Source organism: Primulina huaijiensis, chromosome 6 (genome assembly GCF_012295235.1).
Source record: "Primulina huaijiensis isolate GDHJ02 chromosome 6, ASM1229523v2, whole genome shotgun sequence".
Classification (NCBI taxonomy): Eukaryota; Viridiplantae; Streptophyta; class Magnoliopsida; order Lamiales; family Gesneriaceae; genus Primulina; species Primulina huaijiensis.
Window position 1 is genome coordinate 10,009,201 of NC_133311.1, and position 22,932 is coordinate 10,032,132.

Genomic DNA, 22,932 nt, shown 5'->3' on the forward strand with positions numbered 1-22,932 from the left:
GGCAACATGAGTTGAAGTTAAATCCATTGAAATGTGCCTTTGGCATAAAAGCAGGAAACTTTTTGGGATTTCTGGTGCACCAAAAGGGAGTCGAGGTGGATAAAAACAAAGCGAAGGCTATCATGGAGGCGAATCCGCCTAGGAACAAGAAAGAGTTAGAACGTTTTCTTGGGCAAGTGAATTACTTGAGACGTTTTATTTCTAACTTTGCAGGGAAGACGAAGTAGTTTTCACAGTTGTTGAAGCTCAAAGACAGCCGGGAGTTCAAATGGGAAGATTCGCATCAGAAAGCTTTTGATGTGTTCAAGAAATATTTATCTAACCCACCTGTTCTTATGCCTCCCAGTGACAGACCCCTGAAGTAGGCCTTCAGGCCACTTAGAATATGGCAAGAAAGAAACACACCGAGCGAGGATTTGAGCTCACTGAGCAGAACAACGAATAATAAAGGGAGAAAAGAAAATAACAAGATGACCCATAAGTGGACTTTGGTATAGAAATAGGCTATCCAGCCATTTTTGTATGTTGATTAGCTTCATGTTGTAAGATTTTATTTGAAGTAGGCCGTAGGGCCACTAATGTAAATATTTGTTGGTTATGATTCAAAAATGAAAACGATCAATTAAAGTTGGCCAGTAGGCCACTTTTATCATATTGGATCCATTGTGTTTCGAAAGATAATGAAGAGAAGAAATAATCTCGAGTGGGGAGTTTTAAGCTAACATATGGTTTTGCTTGAAGCAATTGAAATGAGTTGGGTTAAGAACGAAGAGAAACTCCTTCCCAACATCCAATACACAACATCACATACAAACCCACCTTCATTCCACATCCATCACCCAACAATCACAACACCTAACCAACAGCCAACAAATATAAAGCGGAGTCACCGCATGCGAGAACAGCAAGTAAGCGTGTATGCGAGAAAGGGGTCCGACTGAAGTGCAAATGCATATACGTGTATACGGTAAAGGGGTCCGACTGAAGTGCAAATGCATATACGTGTATGTGGGAAAGGGATCCGACTGAAGTGCAATGCATAATGCTAGGGACTCGGGAGTCGTCTTGAATGGATGCAACATGTAAGAGCACGTAATGCACATAAGAGTTGAGAGGTACCTGTGTTGCAAGATACCCCAAATGACACTAATGCTTAAGTGTCAAGTGTACAAAAGAACTGAGGCTAACCCATGGCCAATCTCGATCCAGTGATATCAGGACGTCCAACGATTAAATTTGAGAGTGGGTATAATGTGGAGACTGTCTTTGATGGCAACGAGCTTTGCATTGAGCCATATGTTGTTGAAACAGTATCTGATGGGGACTTGCTAATTTTGGATTTAACTAATAGCAATCTTTATAAGATTTCCTCCTCTTTGCCCCTTTACAGCCAGCCAAAGTTGGTTTTAGGGTATGCCGATGGATACTATGGACATGTAGATAGACCAAGTGAAGATGCAAAATTTTCTAATGATTTTGATGTGGTCTATATTGGGATCAGTTGCTCTCTTCTCGTTATTGACCGTGGGAAAAAGGCAATTCGTGAAATACAACTCCATTTTGATGATTGTGCTTACCAGTATGGAAGTGGTTTCCCCATAGGCATTGTTATGCTTATAGCAGCTGGATTCTTTGGTTATATGCTAGCCTTTCTTCAACAAATGGTTGGATCAATTGTTTCTTCTCAAGAAGAAGTTGTGGAAGTACATGTTTCTCCCAACACATATCAGAATCCAATGAAATCTGTGAAACGGCCTCCACTAATTCCAACATAAGATGATCAAGAAAACAAGAAGAAAGGTTTATGGGATCTATTGAGAGATTGGTTGCCCAAAGTGGAGCATCTGTTGCAGAAATCATGGGAGGAGTGTTCACTGTGTTCCACAAAAAGCCATTAAAACATAATAGCCAAAATCAGTATTACCAACATCAAAGGTATTCAAATTCTTGGCTGTTGCAAGAGAGCTTTGTTATTCCAGATGAGGAGGAGCCTCCTACTGTTGAAACCTGGACCCCTATTCCACGGAAAACCTATCCCTTTATTTCCAAAGATTCCGAGAAAATGCAACAGCTTTGCCAAGGCCGAGCTTTCTATAGTGAGTGGGACGGAGACCTTCAGCAACAGCAAACGAAGAAGCAGCGGCACATACATGACACATGCGTGATGCAAGAAGGCTTCATGATCGGAACAAGTTTGGGTCTTGCAAATGTTTGTGTATTTTCATTTGGGCAAATTCACAAACACCATGAAGGCACAATGGTGATCAAAATATAACTTATGGGTTGGCACGAGCGCCATAATGGAAGAAACAAGGGACAAGGTGAAGCTAAAACGTTGGCTTGATCAGAAGAGGAACCCGCAGCGCTGAAGTTGGGTATATGCGCAAATGAAGAGTCTTGAGCCATACCGCGTTTTTGGGCGACAACGGAGCCGACAGCAAATAACAATTGAAAAGATCTTAAGGAAGGCGATCCTCCACACCGGCAGCGAAGAGTAATTGAAAAAACGGGAGGAAAAAAGATTGAAGAGAGCGGGCTTGGAAGTTTGAATGTAGATAGTGAGTAAAGCATGAATGAAGATACATTGGTGTGAAGTTCAGTAGTGAATGGGCTTGAGTTATTCAGTCCACTATCATAGCCAACTCACAGACACATAAAATCGCGGGCTGCTACAAACAAATGAGTTGAATCGGGCTTACATGTACAAGCATTTTGGCCCAATGGGCCAATGCTTGCGGGGGGCAATTGTTTGGGCGAAAAATAATTAATTATGGAAGCCAAATTTAATTACAAGCCCAATTAAATTATGGGCCCGTCAAATGTAGCGGATTAATTTCTATCAAGTCCAACCAACCACAGAGTGCTGAAGATGGAAAAGATCGTAGGAAGACAGGCACAGATCGTGAGAGAGTAGTGGAAAAGATCATGGGCTCATGGGGGAGTGGAGAGAAATGGCACAGCACTGGGAAGAAAAAGACATCGGCAAACACTCTACACACAACTCTACACGCAAAAACTCTGCAAATACTCTCTGCAAATTTTTTAATATTCAAGCACTAGTTTGTTAAGCGTTCCAGTATATTTATAGCATTCTAGGTCTTGTCCTTTTAGATTTTGGCAATTTTATGTGTTATATTCCATGTCTTGTAAATTCCTACTGTTTATTGAAAATATAAAGGATGTCAGGGGTTTATTCTTCAAATTCCATTAATTTTCTTCATTTTGGCGTTATAGTTATTTTAGGTGATTAGAACCGACGGTCAAATTTAGGATTTGCTTTCGCTTGTTTTTTAGAAGTTAGATTTTATTATTTTCACACAAATCGGTGCAACTTCGCACCTGGCACGCCCGCAAATCAAATATTGTGCAAACATAATGATTGATGGTATTATTATTATTATTGTGTTGTAGGAATTTCTCAAGAGCTTTGCAAGAACTTGTGTATTGGGTTGTAAGTAGATTATTCCTTTGAATGCATCTCATGAGCTATGTATATGATAAATGAAGATTCCATTGATTTTAGCTCCTTTAAATCATTGATTATGTATATTGTATGTATTGACATATTGAAAAGAAATGGAATTGAAGCCAAGGGCAAAGTAAAGGAGCTAACTCTTTAGCACGCACGCCACATGTTTGATAAAATGATTCAATGAATGTTTTTATGGCTTGATGGTTATATGGTATTGTGGTGTTACCTATGGTAATTATAAACCCACTTGACAAGTTGATCAACATAATGACATGTATTGTGACTGATTTTGACTGAGATCGCGTACATGTGTACCATTGACTGATGACCTATCGACGCCATATGAATGAAAAGAAATGAATTGTTCTATAGATGTCATCTTATAATTGTTATTTACGCATTTTTATTGACACATGGCATATTATGATTAAGAAATGATACGGATTCCTTCTGTACACTATGGTATATGTACTTGTTATTTAAAGGTCTACTTGCTGAGTTTTTATAACTCATTTCAGTTATGTTCATGAGATGCAGATGCAGGTAACCGAGATTGATACGGCGGGGTGTCGAGACGGAAGATGGAAATGTGCCAAGCTTGGAGGAAGGGTTAAATAATTATTCTGTCTATGGATTGTTAAGAAAGTATTTTGTTTTGAAACGGTTGATGTTGGTTAATATATTTTGTTGTAACCCATTTGATATTTTGGGAGTTTAAACTTGACTCGATTATTTTGGTAATCAAATGCAATACTTTTGCCTTTGTATGTCTTTATGTATTAGTTGTGGGAATTTTTATGATGTATTGGTTTTATTGCTTGAGACAGTTGGTGATTTCCTTTTCACGGGAAAACTCTGCCAAAATTTTTAGAACATGTACTTTCCTCCAAGTTTTTTTTTCAAAATCTTCCGTATTATAGAGTTTATTTTTTTTAAAACGGGCCAGGGTGTCACATTTAGTGGTATCAGAGCAAATCATTTTCGGACCAATGAATTGGCACATGACTTCTTCTGTTTACGACATTTCGGTATGTATATTTCTACATCTCATTGATGTACTGATATGATGATAAGTATCTTTTATGGTATATATACGATTTAAAATGATTTTAAACTGAGATGCAATGTAGGAGATGCCACCTAAGAGGAAAGTTGTAGAGGGAGAAGATAGTTCCTCATCACGAGTTGTTGATGAGTTTAGTAAGTTGCCCAAGGAGCAAGCCAAAGTTCATGGAGAACAGATCCAACAGTTATTGAGATTGCAGAACCCATTACAAGGGAGAATTAGAGGCCTTATGCGACAGGAGCCCAGTTCAGAGGGAGCATATCATAGATTTAAAAGAATGAATCCACCTGACTTCGTGGGAAGTGCGGATCCTCTTGCAGCTATGGAATGGGTTAAAGATATTGAAGCAATCTTTGACTACTTGCACTTTGAGGTTAATGATCGAGTTAGCTGTGCAGTGTTTATTCAGACCAAGACTGCATGCATTTGGTGGGAGGCCACGAAAGTTACTGTCAACGTTCAAACCATCCAATGGAATGAGTTCAAGGGGCTATTTTATGACAAATATTTCTCCACAGATGTCAAGACACAGAAAGTGAAGGAGTTCTTGAAACTAAAGCAGGGCAACTTGAATGTGAATGATTATATATTGAAGTTCGAAGAAGGATGTCTGTTCGTTCCTTTTATTTCTTCGAATGACAAAGATCGAGGAGAACACTTCATGAGAGGCTTCAGAGCCGAGATCAGGAGGGATGTCAGAATGTCTAAGGCCGAAACGTACAAAGAGATCGTGGAAAAAGATCTTTTAGCGGAACAGGACGAGAAAGTGATTGAGAAAGAAAAGCAATTGAGAAGACATAAATTCAATCAAAAGAGCCAAGCTTCGAGTCAAAGTTGGAAAAGAGGATACAAAGGAAAAGGAAAAGAAGAACATCGAAGTAAAGCTCTTGTGGTTCAGTCTGAGACGAATAGGCCTTTATGTCCCAAATGCAGCAAGCCACACAAGGGTGAATACTTTGTAGGAACCAACAAATGTTACAGATGTGGAGGTCCAGGTCACATTGCCATCAACTGCACCCAATCTTCAGGCCGAGGACGAGTCCAAGGGCGCATCTTGTCTTTGACCAAAGAGGGTGTTAATCCTGATACGTCGGTTATATCAGGTACTATTCTTATTTCAGGCAATGTAGCTCTTACTTTAATTGATATTGGAGTTACGCATTCCTTTATGTCTGAAATTTTCATGAGATCGTTGGGTATTGCACCTATAATTGAACCTCTCCAGTTTATTATTATGCTTCCGTCAAGAGATGTGATTTTCTCAACAAGTGTGATTAGAGCTTGTCCTATTCTAGTGAATGAGAGAATTTTATTTGATTATCTTATTGTAATTCTTATGATAGAGTTTGATGTGATTTTGGGTATGGATTGGCTATCATCGTATCGTGCAGTAATAGATTGTGTTGAAAAGACGGTGCGATTTCCGACAGAAGAAGGTGACAGCAGGGTCTTCAAGCGTTCAAGTACTTCGCTTGACACTTCTTTTATTTCTTGTTGGAAGGTGAATAAGATGTTGGTTAAGGGGTGTCAGAGATTTCTAGCGTCAGTAATGAATGTGAGTAAGGAATATAATATGGATGTGAATGATATTGTAATTGTTCGAGAGTATTCAGATGTCTTTGCTGAAGATGTGTCGGGGTTGCCACCGATAGAGAAGTCGAGTTTGTCATTGATGTTGTACATGGTACTGCTTCTATTTCTAAAGGCCCTTATCGAATGACACCAACTGAAATGAAAGAATTAAAGAGCCAATTACAAGAGCTGTTAGATAAGGGCTTTATTAGACCGAGTTCTTCACCATGGGGGGCACCAGTGTTGTTTGTGAAAAAAAAGATGGGTCATTACGTTTGTGTATTGACTACCGAGAGATCAACAAAGTTACAATTAAGAACATGTACCCTTTGCTACGAATAGATGATCCGTTTGATCAATTACAAGGGACAACGGCATTTTCCAAAATTGATCTGCGATCGGGATATCACCAATTGAAAATGAAAGAAGCGGACATACTTAAGAATGCTTTTTGAACTAGGTATGGTCATTATGAATTTATGTTAATGTCTTTTGGGTTAACGAATGCGCCGTCAATTTTTATGGATCTTGTGAATCGAGTCTTCAAGCCTTATTTGGACAGTTTCGTCATTGTATTTATTGATGATATTCAGGTTTATTCGAAGACTCGAGAACTTCATCGAGAACATTTGAGAACTGTGCTGCAGCTATTGAGGAATAACCAGTTGTATGCCAAGTTAAAGAAGTGTGAGTTCTGGTTGGACCAAGTGACTTTCCAAGGCGACGTGTTTCTAAAGATGGAATTACCGTGGATCCAACAAAGATAGAAAAAGTGAAGAAATGGCTTATTCCTACGACAGTTTCTGAGGTACGAAGTTTTCTTGGTTTGGCAGGTTACTATCGTCGTTTTATAGCTGATTTCTCAAATATAGCCCTGCCATTAACCACGTTGACAAGAAAGATAGTTAAATTTGAATGGACAAATGATTGTCAACAAAGTTTTCAGGACTTGAAGGATAAATTGACATCGGCTTTAGTGTTGTCACTTCCTGAAAGAGTTGAAAACTTTGTAGTGTTCACTGATGCTTCTAAGAAAGGACTTGGTGCTGTATTGATGCAGCGTGGTAATTGCTTATGCTTCTCGTTAGCTAAAGGATTATGAAAAGAATTATCCGACTCACGATCTTGAGTTGGCAGCTGTGGTATTCGCTTTAAAGATATGACGACATTATTTGTTTGGAGTGAAGTGTGAGATTTTCTCAGATCATAAAAGCCTTAAATATCTGTTTACTCAGAAGAAATTGAACATGCGTCAGAGGAGATGGTTGGTACTTGTTAAGGATTATGATTGCACTATTAGTTACCACCCTGGGAAGGCGAATGTAGTGGCAGACGCATTGAGTCGGAAGTCAGGTGTTGTGTTGAATTCTATGATTCAAAAATCTTTATTGTTGGACTTGCAAAAGAATAAGATCGCTTTGGTCGAGAAAGGTACGATCGTTCGAATTTTAGCTTTGGTGATTCGACCTACTTTGAATGACAGGATTAAAGATGGACAACAGAATAATAAGCAATTGCTGGAAATGAAATCTAAGGCTGAGTTGAAAGGAAATTCTGAGTTTGGTTTAAACAGTGATGGGTTGATGACCTTCAGAGGTAGATTTGTGTTCCTACCGGTGATAATATTCGACAAGATGTTTTGATTGAGGTGCATACCGCATCATATTCGATACATCCAGGTAATACCAAGATGTATCAAAATCTTTGTCGAGTTTTCTGGTGGTCAGGTATGAAGAAGGATATTGCGTTGTATATTTCTGAATGCCTAACATGCCAACAGGTTAAGAGTGAGCACCAAAGACCTGCAGGATTGTTGCAGTCATTGCCGATACCTCAGTGGAAATGGGAACACATCACAATGGACTTTGTTGTCGGACTTCCTAGGACGCAGAAAGGTTATAATTCACTTTGGGTCATTGTTGATCATTTAAACAATTCATCACATTTTCTTCCTGTCAAGACAACTTATTCGATGAATCAATATGCTGAGGCTTATGTTCAAGAGATTGTTAGACTTCATGGGATACCGGTGTCAATTGTTTTTATCGTTATCCAAGATTTACATCTGAATTCTGGAAGAGTTTGCATAGAGCTTTAGGTACAAAGTTGGCCTTCAACACAGCTTATTGTCTTCAGAGTGACGGACAATCAGAACGAGTTATTCAGATTCTTGAGGACATGTTAAGGGTCTGCATTATTGATTTTCTTGGAAGTTGGGATTTGAAGCTGCCTCTTGTGGAATTCACATATAATAACAGCTATCAGTCCTCGATTGGCATGGCACCCTATGAAGCTTTGTATGGGAGAAAGTGTCGATCACCTTTGTTTTGGGATGAAGTAGGTGAAAGAAAAATGTTAGGACCAGAGTTGGTTCAAAAAATGGTTTATGTTGTAGCATTGATTCGAGAAAGAATGAAAACTTCTCAGTCTCGATAGAAAAGATATGCAGATGTTCGAAGAAGGCCTTTGGCAGTCGAGGTAGGTGATCACGTGTTTGTTAAGATAGCTCCTCTCAAGGGAGTTTTGAGATTTGGGAAGAAAGGAAAGTTGAGTCCTCGTTTTATTGGACATTTCGAGATTCTTGATAGAATTGGTGAGCGAGCTTATAGATTGGCTTTGCCTCCGGACATAGATAAAGTACATAATGTATTTCATGTCTCAATGCTTCGTAAATATGTATCGAACCCAATTCGTGTACTTCGTCACGAACCACTAGACTTAATGCCAAATTTGAGTTATCATGAACGGTCGGTACAAATACTGGATCGAAAGGTTAAAGTGCTTAGAAACAAAAAAATTGGGATTGTGAAGGTGTTATGGAGTAATCATGTCATCGAAGAAGCAACATGGGAACCCGAGGAAGAGATGAAGCAACGTTATCCTGACTTGTTTACGTCGTGAGGTAAATTTCGGGGACGAAATTTTTATAAGAGGAGGATCTCGCTCCACCGCTCCCAGTACATGTTTAAAAAACGTGTTTCGAGGATTTGGAAGGCTTTTAATAGATGTTGTATCAATTTTTCCTCATTTCTTCCCCTCTCCACATCGGTAAGTTAGCGTTCTTCAATTTTTTTCTTTAAGCCAACTTTTAGCAAGGCTTTGAACTTTGATTGGAGATTAGAAGTTCTTCTCCTCAAGAATTTAGGAGCAAGGTAAGAAAAGCTTATTCCATGGGATAGTGATTGAAGGGAAAATATTGGGTTGTTTGGTTTGAGTGTTGAGGTAAGGTTGTTAATATAATGATTGATGATATTATTATTATTATTGTGTTGTAGGAATTTCTCAAGAGCTTAGCAAGAACTTGTGTATTGGGTTGTAAGTAGATTCTTCATTTGAATGCATCTCATGGGCTATGTATATGATAACTGAAGATTCCATTGATTTTAGCTCATTTAAATCATTGATTATGTATATTATATTTATTGATATATTGAAAAGAAATGGAATTGAAGTCAAGGGCAAAGTAAAGGAGCTAACTCTTTAGCACGCACGCCACATGTATTATAAAATGATTCAATGAATATTTTTATGGCTTGATGGTTACATGGTATTGTGGTGTTACCTATGGTAATTCTAAACCTATTTGACGGAAGTTGATCAACAAAATGACATGTACTGTGACTGATTTTGACTGAGAAATACATGTGTACCATTGACTGATGACCTATCAACGCCATACGAATGAAAAGAAATGAATTGTTCTATAGATGCCATCTTATAATTGTTATTTATGCATTTTTATTGACAAATGGCATATTACGATTAAGAAATGATACGGATTCCTTCTTTACACTATGGTATATGTACTTGTTATTTAAAGGTCTACTTGCTGAGTTTTTATAACTCATTTCAGTTATGTTCATGAGATGCAGATGCAGGTAATCGAGATTGATATGGCGGGGCGTCGAGACGGAAGATGGAAATGTGCCAAGCTTGGAGGAAAGGTTAACTAATTATTTTGTCTATGGATGGTTAAGAAAGTATTTTGTTTTGAAATGGTTTATGTTGGTTAATATATTTTGTTGTAACCCATTTGATATTTTGGAAGTTTAAACTTGACTCAATTATTTTGGTAATCAAATGCAATACTTTAGCCTTTGTATGTCTTTATGTATTAGTTGTGGGAATTTTTATGGTGTATTGATTTTATTGCTTGAGACAGTTGGTGATTTCCTTTTCACGGGAAAAATCTGCCAAAATTTTTAAAACATATACTTTCCTCCAAGTTTTTTTTTAAAAAAAGCTTCCGTATTATAGAGTTTATTTTTTTTAAAACGGGTCAGGGTGTCACAATAATTGTCCCCAAGTAACAATTTTACTCTTATCACCAATTAGAAGTTAGATTCCTAATTTCATAATCCCAAATAAATATTTTTTGACACTACAAGTTGTTTCTTAATAACTTTTAACATTTCTCCCGAATGAATTCATCCTTATAAGGTTTGGCGACAAAGTTAAAAAATACGGGTTTTCGGACCTTAGCAATCACAGCAATTGCAGTGTCAACCCAAAAATGAAATTCTTTCTCTTAACTCACTTCCCAAAATTTCGCAATTATCTAGTATAGTCCCCGAATAATATTTTTCTCGAATCCTATAAACTGAAGTTTACAAAAATTATACAAACTTCGATATTCTTAGTTTGTATTTCTCGAATCCTTCATAACATTACTTCAATAGTTTTATGCCTAATATCCTAATATAAACGAATTCCATTTACTGATTTTCTCCTTCAGTAATTTGACCCCTTAAATATCTTATTAAAATTCTGAAATCTAAAATACAAACGCCCCAAACTTTCCGATACTATAGCCATTGTTTTTTAAATTATGTTTTTAATATTTATATCATTTGTGTTTCACGATGTACACTTATAACACTTGTAATACAATTGTAATTCTCTATAATCCATTATGATACCCAAAAAATTATTAATTTGACGAATCTTACTTTCTAATCAAAATCGCTAATACCAATATTTCTCGTTCCTCCTAGGACATCCTCATACTTACATATCTGTCTAATTTCCTCGATCGCAATTCCTTGGTAATTTACTTGCTGACTACATTCAAATAGACCTTTTTTTATTTTTCAGAAAATTGCAACCTAAATCTTAATGTTCTCGGATTATTCCATTAAGCCTAAATTATCGCATTCCAGTCGTCTCAAACTATCGAATTTAATGCAAAGCGGCTCCCATCGCTTTTGAAAATTGCTAAAATGACCTCATAATTTTCCTAAAATTTGCAATCAAGACCCAAAATTCTCGAATTCTCAAATTTAGCTCCAAATTTTCGCATTTTAGCCCTCCAAGTTTTCGGATTCATACAACTAAGCCCCTATATTTTCTAATTATAGCAAAATCACCCTCTATATTTCCGAAAACTTGCAATTAAGTCCCTCAAATTATATTATAATTCAATCCCTAAGTTCATGATTTCTTAAAATTCAACCACACCATCAACTCCAAAATTCCCTTCCTCAACAACGTAGAATTCGAAACAAGCAGTCCTAAATCACAAAGTTCAATTCACCTCAACTTAATCTTAGGTAGGGCAAAATTCGAGATACACAAAAACCAAATTCTCCTCACTCTGAAGCATAATTGTACACACCGTCCAAACCACGTAACCAACATGTATTTAATTTTAAAACAACATCCAACCTCCAGATTTCTATATCATAAAAGCATTCAAAAATTTTCAGCATGTAAAATTCAAAGCAGTAAATACTCACATACTTGATGCTTGACTTCTTGAGCTTCTTGGAGTGGCAGTAACACAACTCTTACGGGATTCTTGGCTCTGATACAAACTGAAACGTCCACTACTTTTAAAATTTAAAATTCTATTAATTATTTTTTCGAAGCTTGGGATTAAAAACTCAACATTACCAAAAAACAAAAATTAATTTAACATTTAAAATCTCAAGTGCATAAAAATCCCTAAATCATCAATTAACAAAACTTCTATGTTAACCATTAACATGATCAAAACTAACTTCAAAATAAAGCATAAAAATCTCAAAATAATTCATTCTCAAAATCTTTATTTCAAAACTTTCATTATCAAGCTAATGCAGAAAATAAAGTCCCTCAGGAGTGTACTACCGGACTCAATCCACTCAAGCGTCAGTGCCTCCCTCAATATCATCCTCACCAGCAACCAATCAAACCTAGTGAGTCTAATGACTCAGCACGTTCTAAACATGAGTAACAAATAATACATATACAGACACATGCATAAAAAATCATACTTTTATTTAAAATTGGCTAGTACATTGTAAGCATAAATGAATCATAAATCGTCAAATCATAAAGCTTTCTATCATTTATCATTTTGGGTGAAGTTTGATCCTTGAAAGTGACTAGCTGTATCATGTGGTCGACTGATCAGTCTTAGCTCACCATTGCGCATGAGGATGGACACTAGGCACCGCCATAAATGGAAATACGATCGTTGGGCTCTCTCTGGGACTTTTCCTGTAAACGGGCTCCTTCTAGGTCTTCTCCTTCACGATATTCTCAACAATCATAACATATCATATCATATCATTTTTGTCACAGTCAATTAACATCCTTCAAAATATTTTTTTTCCCTTTTAATCATAATTATCATATCATATCCACATTTGTAAAATAACATTTTTAACAGTAAAAAATGCACAGTTTTATCATAAATCATGAAATTCCATATTTTCATCATAAACTTTTTCAAATATCATTTAGCATGCGTTATGATTCTTCAGGACACTGCCAACCCTTTTTGTACTACCAGGTGTTAAATGATCGTTTTGTCTCTAGACATAAAAATCCTCGATTTTGACTTTTTTCTCACTTTTATTGACTCGAGCCTATCCCAAATAATTATTTAAGCATAAATTTGACTTCTAATATTTTTATTTAGCGTGAACTCGAGACTTTCGAATTATTTTCTTAATTACTAAATCGTAAAGCGTTTTAATCCCGAATTGATTCCAAACTTAATATTTTCTTCCCAAACTTTAAACATACACTTTACACACCAAAACTACCCTCGTGAACTATGAATCGACCCTTGTGGACCATGATTCGAACCGCTTCTCTTCCTAGCCTCAAAACCGAACCCTAGCCTATATATATTAAGTCACGGCTCGATTCCATCGAGCCACCACCGAGCCGCCCTTGACCAAACCTCCCCCTGACCTTCTTGGACCCTTGCTGAACCCTCCTGGACCAGCGCACCAGCCCCAGCCCCAGCCCCAGCCCACTCTTGCGCATGAACCCGAGCCACGCCCCTTTCTTGTTTCCTAGAATCCTAGCCATACAAGGACTTTCCTAATTATCCAACCAATGACCCCACACACACCTAGCCATCCCTGGACCCCTTTATAGACCCGACTGGACCAGCCTAGCTATCCCTTAGCCACGTTGCACTCTCTCCTGAATCATACCAGCCGCACGCACGATGGGGAGAGTCCTCGTGCGTGTGGACTTTTCTCCCTCGCTGCTACTACGTCTAGCCCCTAGCATCTCACCCAAGCCACGCACAGGCCCTGACCCAAGCCCCATGTGCTGCCTCCCCTTAAGCGAGCACTAGGATCCGTGCAAGACACACAAACCTTATGTTCATCCAGCTGACTGAAGCGCAACCTCCTTGCTACTGTCCAGCCCTAGTTTCCACCTTAAACTGCCCTTGTTCCATCCTTTAAACACCTTATGTTGGCAGCCTAACCCTTGGGAATCATAACACGTTCATATACGCATTAAATTCATCAAAACTTTCAAAATAATCATTAATATGTTAAGTGATTTGTACCTAATTATTTTTCATGCAAAAATACGTAAAAAAAGCATAATATGATTTGAATAGTGCGTCAAAAAAGTTTAGAAGCGTGCCTTTGTGTTTAAAACGCTCGAATATTTGATCGTTGGTGTGGGTTGCGAAGAGGGACGAACGGGCGACGAAGAATCCTTGAATATTTTGCTCTTCAAATTTCGAATTTAGTGTGTGATGTGTGTGAGTGTTTCGACTGCTATGGAGTCAAGATCCCTAGGTTTCCTTTTTATTATTTTCGAACAACAAGTGTTTAAAGGTTAGGGTTTTGGGCTTTTTAGTTTATGAGTAATTAAGCCAACTAATCTTAGGTAAATTAGACTCATTAAGACCTATTTAATTGTAAAATAAAAATTTACAAAGATTTATTTCAAAAATTATACTTTTTTGGCCTTTAAAAGTCCTACGTTTGTCAAAAATCGGCTTCCCGGATAAAATCGAGATCATCTCGTAAAATAATTTGGACTCCAAAATTTTTAGAAAATTATATTCATATTTAATCGTATTATCAAGCCTCAAAAACATTTAACGAAAAAATATTTTTATCTCAGTCGTCCCCGTTCTCCTTTCCCAGCCTAATATCAAATGTTCGGATAAAATTCTTCAATTTCATGAAATCATGTAATTTAAACATTTAAGCATGTAAAATATATCATTTAAGTATTTAAAATAAATTAAATAAAATAAATAAGCAATTCAAATAATTTGCATGCATGCGGTTTACGTAGACCGATTTTTCGGGTGTTACACAAACTCTTTTTATGTATAAGTTACCACTAGCTCAACAAAAGCCAAGCAAGGAAAATTGCAAAAATCAACCTTGTCGAAATTATATTTTTGAAAAATGAGTTACCCCAAAAATATTTGAGTGTATTCAAATATACTTGAGAAGATTAATTAAAAAAAAAAAACATTGTTTAACGGAAATTATTTTGAATTTTGGAGTTTTCTCCTAACTATCTAAACTGTCTTTGCCGGTTATAGTCCCTAGTTCCAAACATACGCCTTGTACATATTAGCAATGTTGATGAAACTAGTCAATTCTCTAATAAAATAAAATAAACCAACCTATCAGATAAAATCAAATTTTGACTAATTAAATGATCAAAAATTTTAAAAAACCAATTTATAAAATGATTTTACTAATTTAACTTATCATATTGATAAATATTACATGTATCTCAACCAACAAAGAAAACCTTGTTGTACTAATGGAAAAACGAAGATTAATGTTTAAGCATTTGTTTTTTTACGTTATTCTTTAGTAACATAATTATTTGATGTAGTAAAATATATTCGAAAAATTATCGCAACACCCTCTGAAAATAACACCACGTCCGAAAACCACACAAAAAGCTTTTTTTTAACTATTGCTATCATTAAATTTTATGCGACATTCTTGATGTCACTGACTTTCTCGGGGCAATGAGGAGGACCTTTGCTCCATTTGTGGCAGAATTCTTGGAGCCAGTGGGGAAGATACCGGAGAGGGTCGAAGGAGAGGCATGCCGAGTCGGCTATTAGTTTCGTTAAAAACTGAAGAATGGTCTGCAATAACAACAGTAGGTGGTTGCAACTCAATTTCAACACTTCTGTTAGAGGCGAATCTAGGACTACGTAACGACCATTCATCATCATCTTCGTCGACTGATAGAACCGAGCTTCTGTCCGTTCGTACTGTTGAATTATCGGCAAAGACAGCATGTTTTCTCCTTCTCCTAGCTTCCTTTCCCCATCCATGCATCGTCTCTCTTATGCTATGTGGAAGAAGGGCTGCCTTATAGTTTGTTCCCATCTACATTCAAGAATCCTTCAAAATCAGAACATATCAACAAAACAGTCATCAATATATTAAAGTTAATAAGGTGCTCCTAATCTAAAAATATTTTTAAAAGTATTGGTTCCAGTTCGATAACTTCAAATACGAGTCAAATAATATTTGAGCTGATTTAAAAGGACGCAAGCCATTCCAATTCTATCACACCCTGGTCGGTATGTTGTATGTACACCGTACCTGGGTAACCAATGCATAGAGTGGTAAGGTGCTGTAGCTGCATAAAACTTGCCCTGCAAACCTAAGAAAAAGTACTGGCAAAGTCGGGTAAGATCTCTTTTTACAAGGTTATAGAAGAAAGGTGCCTGACCGTAAAGTTTGTTTGAGTTTATGCATACCCCATAATCAGTCGTAAATAAACTATTGAACGGTTCTTTAGGAAGCACGAATTATAGCCAAAGTGCCACTGCAATCAAAGGCACATACACTCTCTGAATTCAAAATGTTCAGTGTAGGTTTTGCTTGATTTGAACTAAAAGTATACATGTATAGCACGTAAAGGGCCAGTTTAATTCGTTTCAGGACATACTAGAAACAAATGAATGCAAGAGAGAAGGGTGTGGAGTGGGTGTACCCAGAACCAAAAGAAGGAAGCCAGCTCAAATGAGTTCTAGAAATAAAGATGGAAAGATTAGAGTCAGACATCAAATGCATTGAGCATTGCAAAGGTACTAAACATTCAAAATATGAACTGGCAGACCTGGAAAAGGATAAAATGGATCAAGGATAGCAGAAATTTAGGATTATTGAACCAAAAGAGTTCATCTCGAAGCTTAAACTTAGATCCTGAGAAACTCCCACTTATTCCAGCACTCTCCAATGCCAAGGTTGCCATGACATGTTGCAATTTCGCACCCACGAATAGGACAAGCTGCATATAAATATGGACAGAAATAATCTTTTCAAGGACATTGTTATCTTCCTTTTACATGCAAAATGAAACAATAGAAACCCAAAATCCTTTGGCATCTGCGAACCTGAGGTAGATCAAAGGAGGGCATACAAAGAAATGCAGAAAAAGATTAAAGACCTTGCACATTTCCAGTAAAAAAACTTACAGTTACTGGAATAAGTGCAACCCAAAAATAGAATTCCGATCCTGAAATTTACATAGTCGATGAACTACAAATTATTTTTTTAGACACATCAAATAATATGCTAGACTACAACAAGCAATACGTGGAAAATATATTCAGAAGTACAGGTAATTTATAGAAGGACGTATAACTTTGAAATTATAAGAAATTGCATCCAAAAGCAAGGGAATCTCAGACCAAACAAGCACAATCATTCTTTCTAGCTACAGCGAGTTATTAATCAAAAGAAAGGAAGCTTCAACTGTCATACCGTTAAAATTAAACAGCATAAAAGCTACAACAAATCCCCACAGAGGAGCGCTGTATAAATTCAAGAAGAAAGAAAGGTCATTTAAGCTTCTTCGTAAAAATGTCAATGAAAGCAAATCATTGAGATCAAGAGATAACCGGTTTGAAGTATTGACCTACATACATAAAGAGAGATTGACTATAAGCGCGTTTTGGAAGATGGTTGAATTAATGAGTTAAAAAAAAAGGCGATGTGCTTCATGCGAACCACCAAAATATCTTGGTATCCATCACTAAACTAAAATGAAGGATAAAAGAAATGAAATATGAACCTCCCAATTTGTTAAAAACAAGAATAATATAAGAAACTTCAATTGAAATTAAGAATTCTATGATAATTTCTCCTTACCTAACACCAACTATAGATTGAAATTCCTCTTCCATGGAACGAATCATATAGCTGTGAAAATCATATTTTGTGTTAAGGTTGTGGTTCTGCCATAAATAACAAACATAAGACATATAAACGATTTCTTAACAAAGAAAAATAACAAAAGACAGAAGCTTTTAACATGTCTAAACGGGAATACAGACAGTGGTACGCCAAAAGATGCTACAGCAAAGAGATCCATTTAAAAACTACAGCTAAACATATGAAAGAGTACTTGGTAGCAACACTAAATTTTCATGAAGGTAATAATGAAAACAATGGTAATTTCCAAGTGAGAAATGTGTATCATGAAGTGGCATGATTAACATGTGCGCTTCTGCTTACCCACCATAATGAATCCTTGACGCAGTGCAAGGTAATCAGCACGAACCACAGAACGACCAAATTGTCGGAAGAAACAAGTCTGGATGTTCAAGGCACAGTAATCTGAATCAAAATTATGTCTTGTTTTCCTTCTTATCGAGCATTGAAGCTAAACATATACTATTCAGTATATTGGAATACTAAATCGGTACATACTTACGTATAGAATACCAAGACACAACTGAAAATTGCAAAGGAAAGAAGTGACCTCACCACCCAAACAAGGAAGCTGTTTCGATTCATGGTATTTGATGGATGGACTTTAACAAATGTTGATTGCCTTTGCATTGTCAATTCTATGGAGATTGCTGCAACAGAAACGAATTTTCCATCAATTATTCCTAACTTCGTTGAAATTTTAGGATTTTACCAATAAGTGGAGCATGACGACAATGTTAGTGATAACATTTCTTATTAACACTGCTAGTGGCTTTGGGAGGACATTTCAAATTGTGTTGATTTAACTTCTGTTATCTACTATGATGGTAAAAGTGCACAACTAAAGTGGGCCACTCAAAGAAATTACCACCCAAAGAAATTAGTGTTATTACAAGCTATTAGACCAAACTGTATTTTTAGGTTTTCAATGCAATGTTACTGCTACGTTATTGAGGCACTTGCTATAAGAAACTATCTACTAAAGCAGTAGGACCATTTCAATCTTAAAATGAGCCTTTCAATCAATTTTTGTCATCTTTAACAGCCATCACATGATGGTAAGAAGGTGTTTTACTCCCTTCTAAAAATCTGCTCCACCATTAATAGAACTAAAAATTTCAGGAAAACGAGAAAGAAAGGTTCTATTTTCCTGTTAGTACATGAAACTATACAAGGTAAAAACTTCACACTAAAACACTGTTGTGGAATTACCTCTTAATGAATTATCCCTGTCCATGCATGTCTCATCCTCCCATACTCTCCAACCATGAATCTGCCGGAGATAGTGAGTGGCAGAATGAGAACGCAGAATAAGAATAAACAGCAAAACACAAAAGCAAGAAAAGACCAGTAAGATCTCCTCTCACTGGACAATACTATCCAACTAACTGTTATGTTTCCTCACATAACACAGGTTTCCCTTATTTATATTTATAGTACATAAAGGAGTTGCATAGCTTAGAAAAGAAATTGGCGTGGAATAATGATATATAGATTAATCTAAACACTCCTTATCTGAAGTATTGACATTTCTTATGTACATATATTATCATAATCACTTATAGAGTAAACAAAAATAAAATTGTACCATGACTCAGTGGCATTACATACAGGAATTCATTTCTACATGTCACATCAGAATATATTTTTCCCTTTACCATGTCCGTGAAACATGTTTTCATCAAAACTGCACATGTGGTGAATATTCACATACCAGCACCAGAAAATAGATGGTTGCAAAAACTAGGTTTCAAACAAATCATCGTCAAGAACAATATTTCTGTTGGCACAAAGAGACACCGATTTACAACCTTTACAACTGCCAGCAGCATTGTTAAGCAGCTGTATGATATATGAGTAACTGCCATAACAAAGATAAATCGATGTAGTTCCTCAAGGCCTTCGTAAGACACAAATGGTTCATAATTCTGCATGAAAACATTAAAAATTACAAAAAAAAAGTTATTTTTTTAAGTGGTGGAAAATTATGAACCATAAAAAGAAGGTGCCAGATATGGCATTCAGCCATTCAAAGCAACTGTTCATATATGCACAGAGGCAAATGGTGTACATTAAAATGTCACGTCATCACAAACTATAGCAAAATAGACAAAAGAAAACATACATGGTATTCTCATGACGTTCGATAGAGACCTGATTACCTCTCCACAGGTATTCTGATTTAGGCGATTCAGCAACCTTCTATCTAAGCGAGGATAAATGAAGGCCATCAGTAATTTACGCTCCTTCATATTATTATTTTCCCTTTCTTTATCGACTTCAAATTTGGTGCACGGGGTAAATACATTTTCATAATTTTTTGTTGGGATACATATATTAGATATAAAGCTCGAGGTCACAGTAAGAAGAAGAGATACGAAGCCGAGCAGCATCAATTCTGTAGACAAGTTTCAAATGAAGCTCAATGTCAAAGGAGAACCGAAAACATACAAATGTTGCATTGTATAATCAATTAGAAATTGCACAAAATACGGCAACTACCTTCCTTCATTTTCTCCACTGCTGCAAGCAAAGGTTTTCTATCAGTCTTCTTCAACCACTGAAAGATTTTTTATGACAGAATTTGTTAATGAGAACAAATTTACAGTTGAAGATAAGACATTATGCCAATGAATCTTACCGCACTATATATTGACAGCCCAAAATGAATACTTAATCTTGACACTTGACAGAACCAAAGTATACAATTATAAAATTTTGACTTCGACCATAAATTGAGTCCGCAGCTGCAAATGGGAATCGCAATGCATTCCAAGGTAAAATCATTTGATACTAAATTGATGATTTCAGAATACAAAAAATTAAGGAACCTTATGTCAAATGATTTCTTATCTGACATCAAAAGGAAGAAAATTAGACAGGGCAGTCCATTTAAGATTCAAACTTCGCTGGAAGCGATGGGAACTCATAAATTTAGTCTGAGACAGCCAAAAATATACGCTAAACAGAAAGTGAAACGTTCCCAAACTATAGAAAGCACTTCCATTCTTCAATAATCATAATGTGTGAGATGCAACATAGCTTGTCATCCTAATAAGCGTTACTTGAAGCAACTCACATTACACAAGAAGTGTATCGAGCGCTCCACCATCAGTGAAGCGGAAATAAATGCAATCAACACGAAACCAATGGACCATGCCGGAGTCAAGGCCGGAGACCTCAACTCCTCTGCATTATCAGACATTTCCAAGGCTTTAGATCCTGATACTTAAAAAATTACACCAAAACTATTACACTTCAATCTAAGGCCACCTCAACCCCTCCATTTTCATTAATCTCCGCGCTCCAACAATGTGGATACTCTAGGATTCCACAATCAACAAATCCCATTTGATCGAAGGCCAAAAATCAAGACTTGGTTTCAAATATATGCTCAACCTTCTATTACACTGTAGGAGTCAAGAATATTACCATTGAATCTTTTACGCTTGCAACGAAATGTTTTTTCCCCCCAAAATTGGAGCACAAATGATACAAAAAAGAATCAAGATATATTCCTCAATGAAGAAACGGTACATGTTCGACGTTCATGTCCACCACACAGATATCCACAAAATTTACGCTATATGGACACTGATCATTGGAGAAGAAAATGATGAAAATATCAATCCCTTCCACTGCTTGAAGTATTCGTGTCAAGAAATCAGCCGGCGGTGGTTCTTTTCTACATGGGATTTGGGAGCGGATTCATGCCTGTTCGAGTGCTGGTCTACAATGCTTTCCACCCATCAACGTAAAAATACATCACACGATAAAATTTAGTAAATCTCATCATTCTTTCGGGCTTTTTCAATTTTCATCAACTCTTGAAAACCACAGCTGATTTTTTCTTTTTTCGATTTCTCAAATATATAATAAGTGACTTCTCTTTTTCCATATCTATGTTTGGCAATAATTTTCTATTTTTTCTCCTAACATATACATTGATATTGTAATCATCTAATTATTAAAAAGAAAAAAAATTATTTATATAAACACTCATTAAATAAAGATAAAATTTAAAAGTTGTTTGTTTGTTTTTTTTATCGCAAAACTTGTAGCATTATTGAGATTAAGAAATATATTTGGTTACAAATTTTACAAATCAATAAGGAAAATCACCAGACTTCCAAACAAAGGAAGTTGGGTGAGAAATAGCAAAAGATGCTAGTGAATCTGCAACGACGTTTGTCTTGCGTCGAATGTGGTTTAAGGTGGTTCCGTTATGTTGACTCAAGAATAGTCGGATGTATAGAGCATATGTGCCAACATAGCTAAGGTCCTCATCTAGTTGAGTGACTGCTTACACTGTCAATAGAGAGTCCGATGTGATTTGGTTGATAAAGAGGTTATGTTCCCTTGCAATCTTCATTCCTATATCAATGGGGACCAGTTCTCCATAGATGATCGAGGGAGGCTTCCGGATCTTCTTCCCGAAAGCTATCATTGGTTGGCCTCATGGTTACGTACCACTCTCATTATAATCTGCATCAACATCAAGTCTTAACTCATTAACCTGTGGTGTCGTCCATGTCTTCGGTGAGTTCCATGAAGTATCATTTTCGAATGTAGCATGCTCAATCATTGGGCCTCTTGGAAGTCTAGCAGTAGTGCATGACTCCAGTTCACATTAAGTCTCTTTGGAGGCTTCCTCAGTTATGTACTAGATTGAGTCGTTCAATCCATATCGCATAAGTGTTCATAATGAATAGTTCAAAGTCCATTATGTTAAGCTTATACTTCATCCATCTAAAGATATCGAACAACTCCAAAGATTGTACCTGAATAATGCATGACTTGTTGTATCGTATCCAAAATGGCATGATGGGCAGTTGCCAGTTAACGGGACGTGGTGAGCCATTAGGTTGACTGATGTTGGGATAATATTGTGCAAAATGCGCCACCAAAATACTCGGACTTTTGGAGGGATCGACATAGCCCAAAGTAATTTCCACCACCTCTTTGATTGCATCTCCGAGCTATGTTCCGGTGGTTCAGAAAATCCAATTTCACTCTTATATCCTTCCATGACCAAATATCTACCTTTTGGATCAAAAGCCGAATATATGAATTCCTCGCGGTTCGAAGGGGATATCAGAATGTCTAACACTTATGCTGCCACATGAAGAGGAAAAGAGTCAAGCACAATCTGTTTATTCCATTGTCCATTCAGAATAAGAGAGCTGACCTTGTCATAATTGCCACTGTACTGTGGTGGCTTCGGTTGCACTCCCCTGCCAGGTATCCATCGATTCGCAAAAGTGGCAATTTGTTCCCCGTTTCCTACGTGCCAATATAAGCTTTTTTCCAATAGGGGGCGTTGGATCACAGACTTTATCAAAGTTTCTTTACCGCCACTTGAAAAGGTTTTGTTCCCC

General features: G+C 36.7%; 1 protein-coding gene and 1 pseudogene across 6 annotated transcripts; one reads left to right on the forward strand and one right to left on the reverse strand.

The window, feature by feature from the left end:
- Positions 1-1,190: 1,190 nt before the first annotated feature.
- LOC140979073 (uncharacterized) lies at positions 1,191-2,275 on the forward strand (annotated as a pseudogene).
- A 12,874-nt stretch (positions 2,276-15,149) lies between these two features.
- On the reverse strand, positions 15,150-21,397 carry LOC140979922 (MLO-like protein 11). Of its 6 annotated transcripts, none has more exons than XM_073445577.1 (16): positions 20,634-20,701; positions 20,261-20,301; positions 20,057-20,114; positions 19,717-19,952; positions 19,366-19,482; positions 18,767-18,827; positions 18,110-18,204; positions 17,862-17,936; positions 17,492-17,577; positions 17,105-17,154; positions 16,816-16,856; positions 16,458-16,628; positions 16,287-16,367; positions 16,096-16,163; positions 15,938-15,998; positions 15,150-15,718 (listed from the first exon to the last, which is right to left on the reverse strand). In XM_073445577.1, the coding sequence occupies exons 3-16, from the start codon at positions 20,064-20,066 to the stop codon at positions 15,329-15,331; spliced, it is 1,542 nt and encodes a 513-aa protein (XP_073301678.1). In that variant the 5' UTR covers positions 20,067-20,114; positions 20,261-20,301; positions 20,634-20,701; the 3' UTR covers positions 15,150-15,328. The 6 variants fall into 6 exon arrangements, with proteins under 6 accessions (XP_073301678.1, XP_073301679.1, XP_073301677.1 ...); XM_073445578.1 differs by having other exon boundaries at positions 20,196-20,301; XM_073445576.1 differs by lacking the exon at positions 20,261-20,301 and having other exon boundaries at positions 16,332-16,367; positions 20,634-21,397.
- Between the last annotated feature and the right edge of the window lie 1,535 nt (positions 21,398-22,932).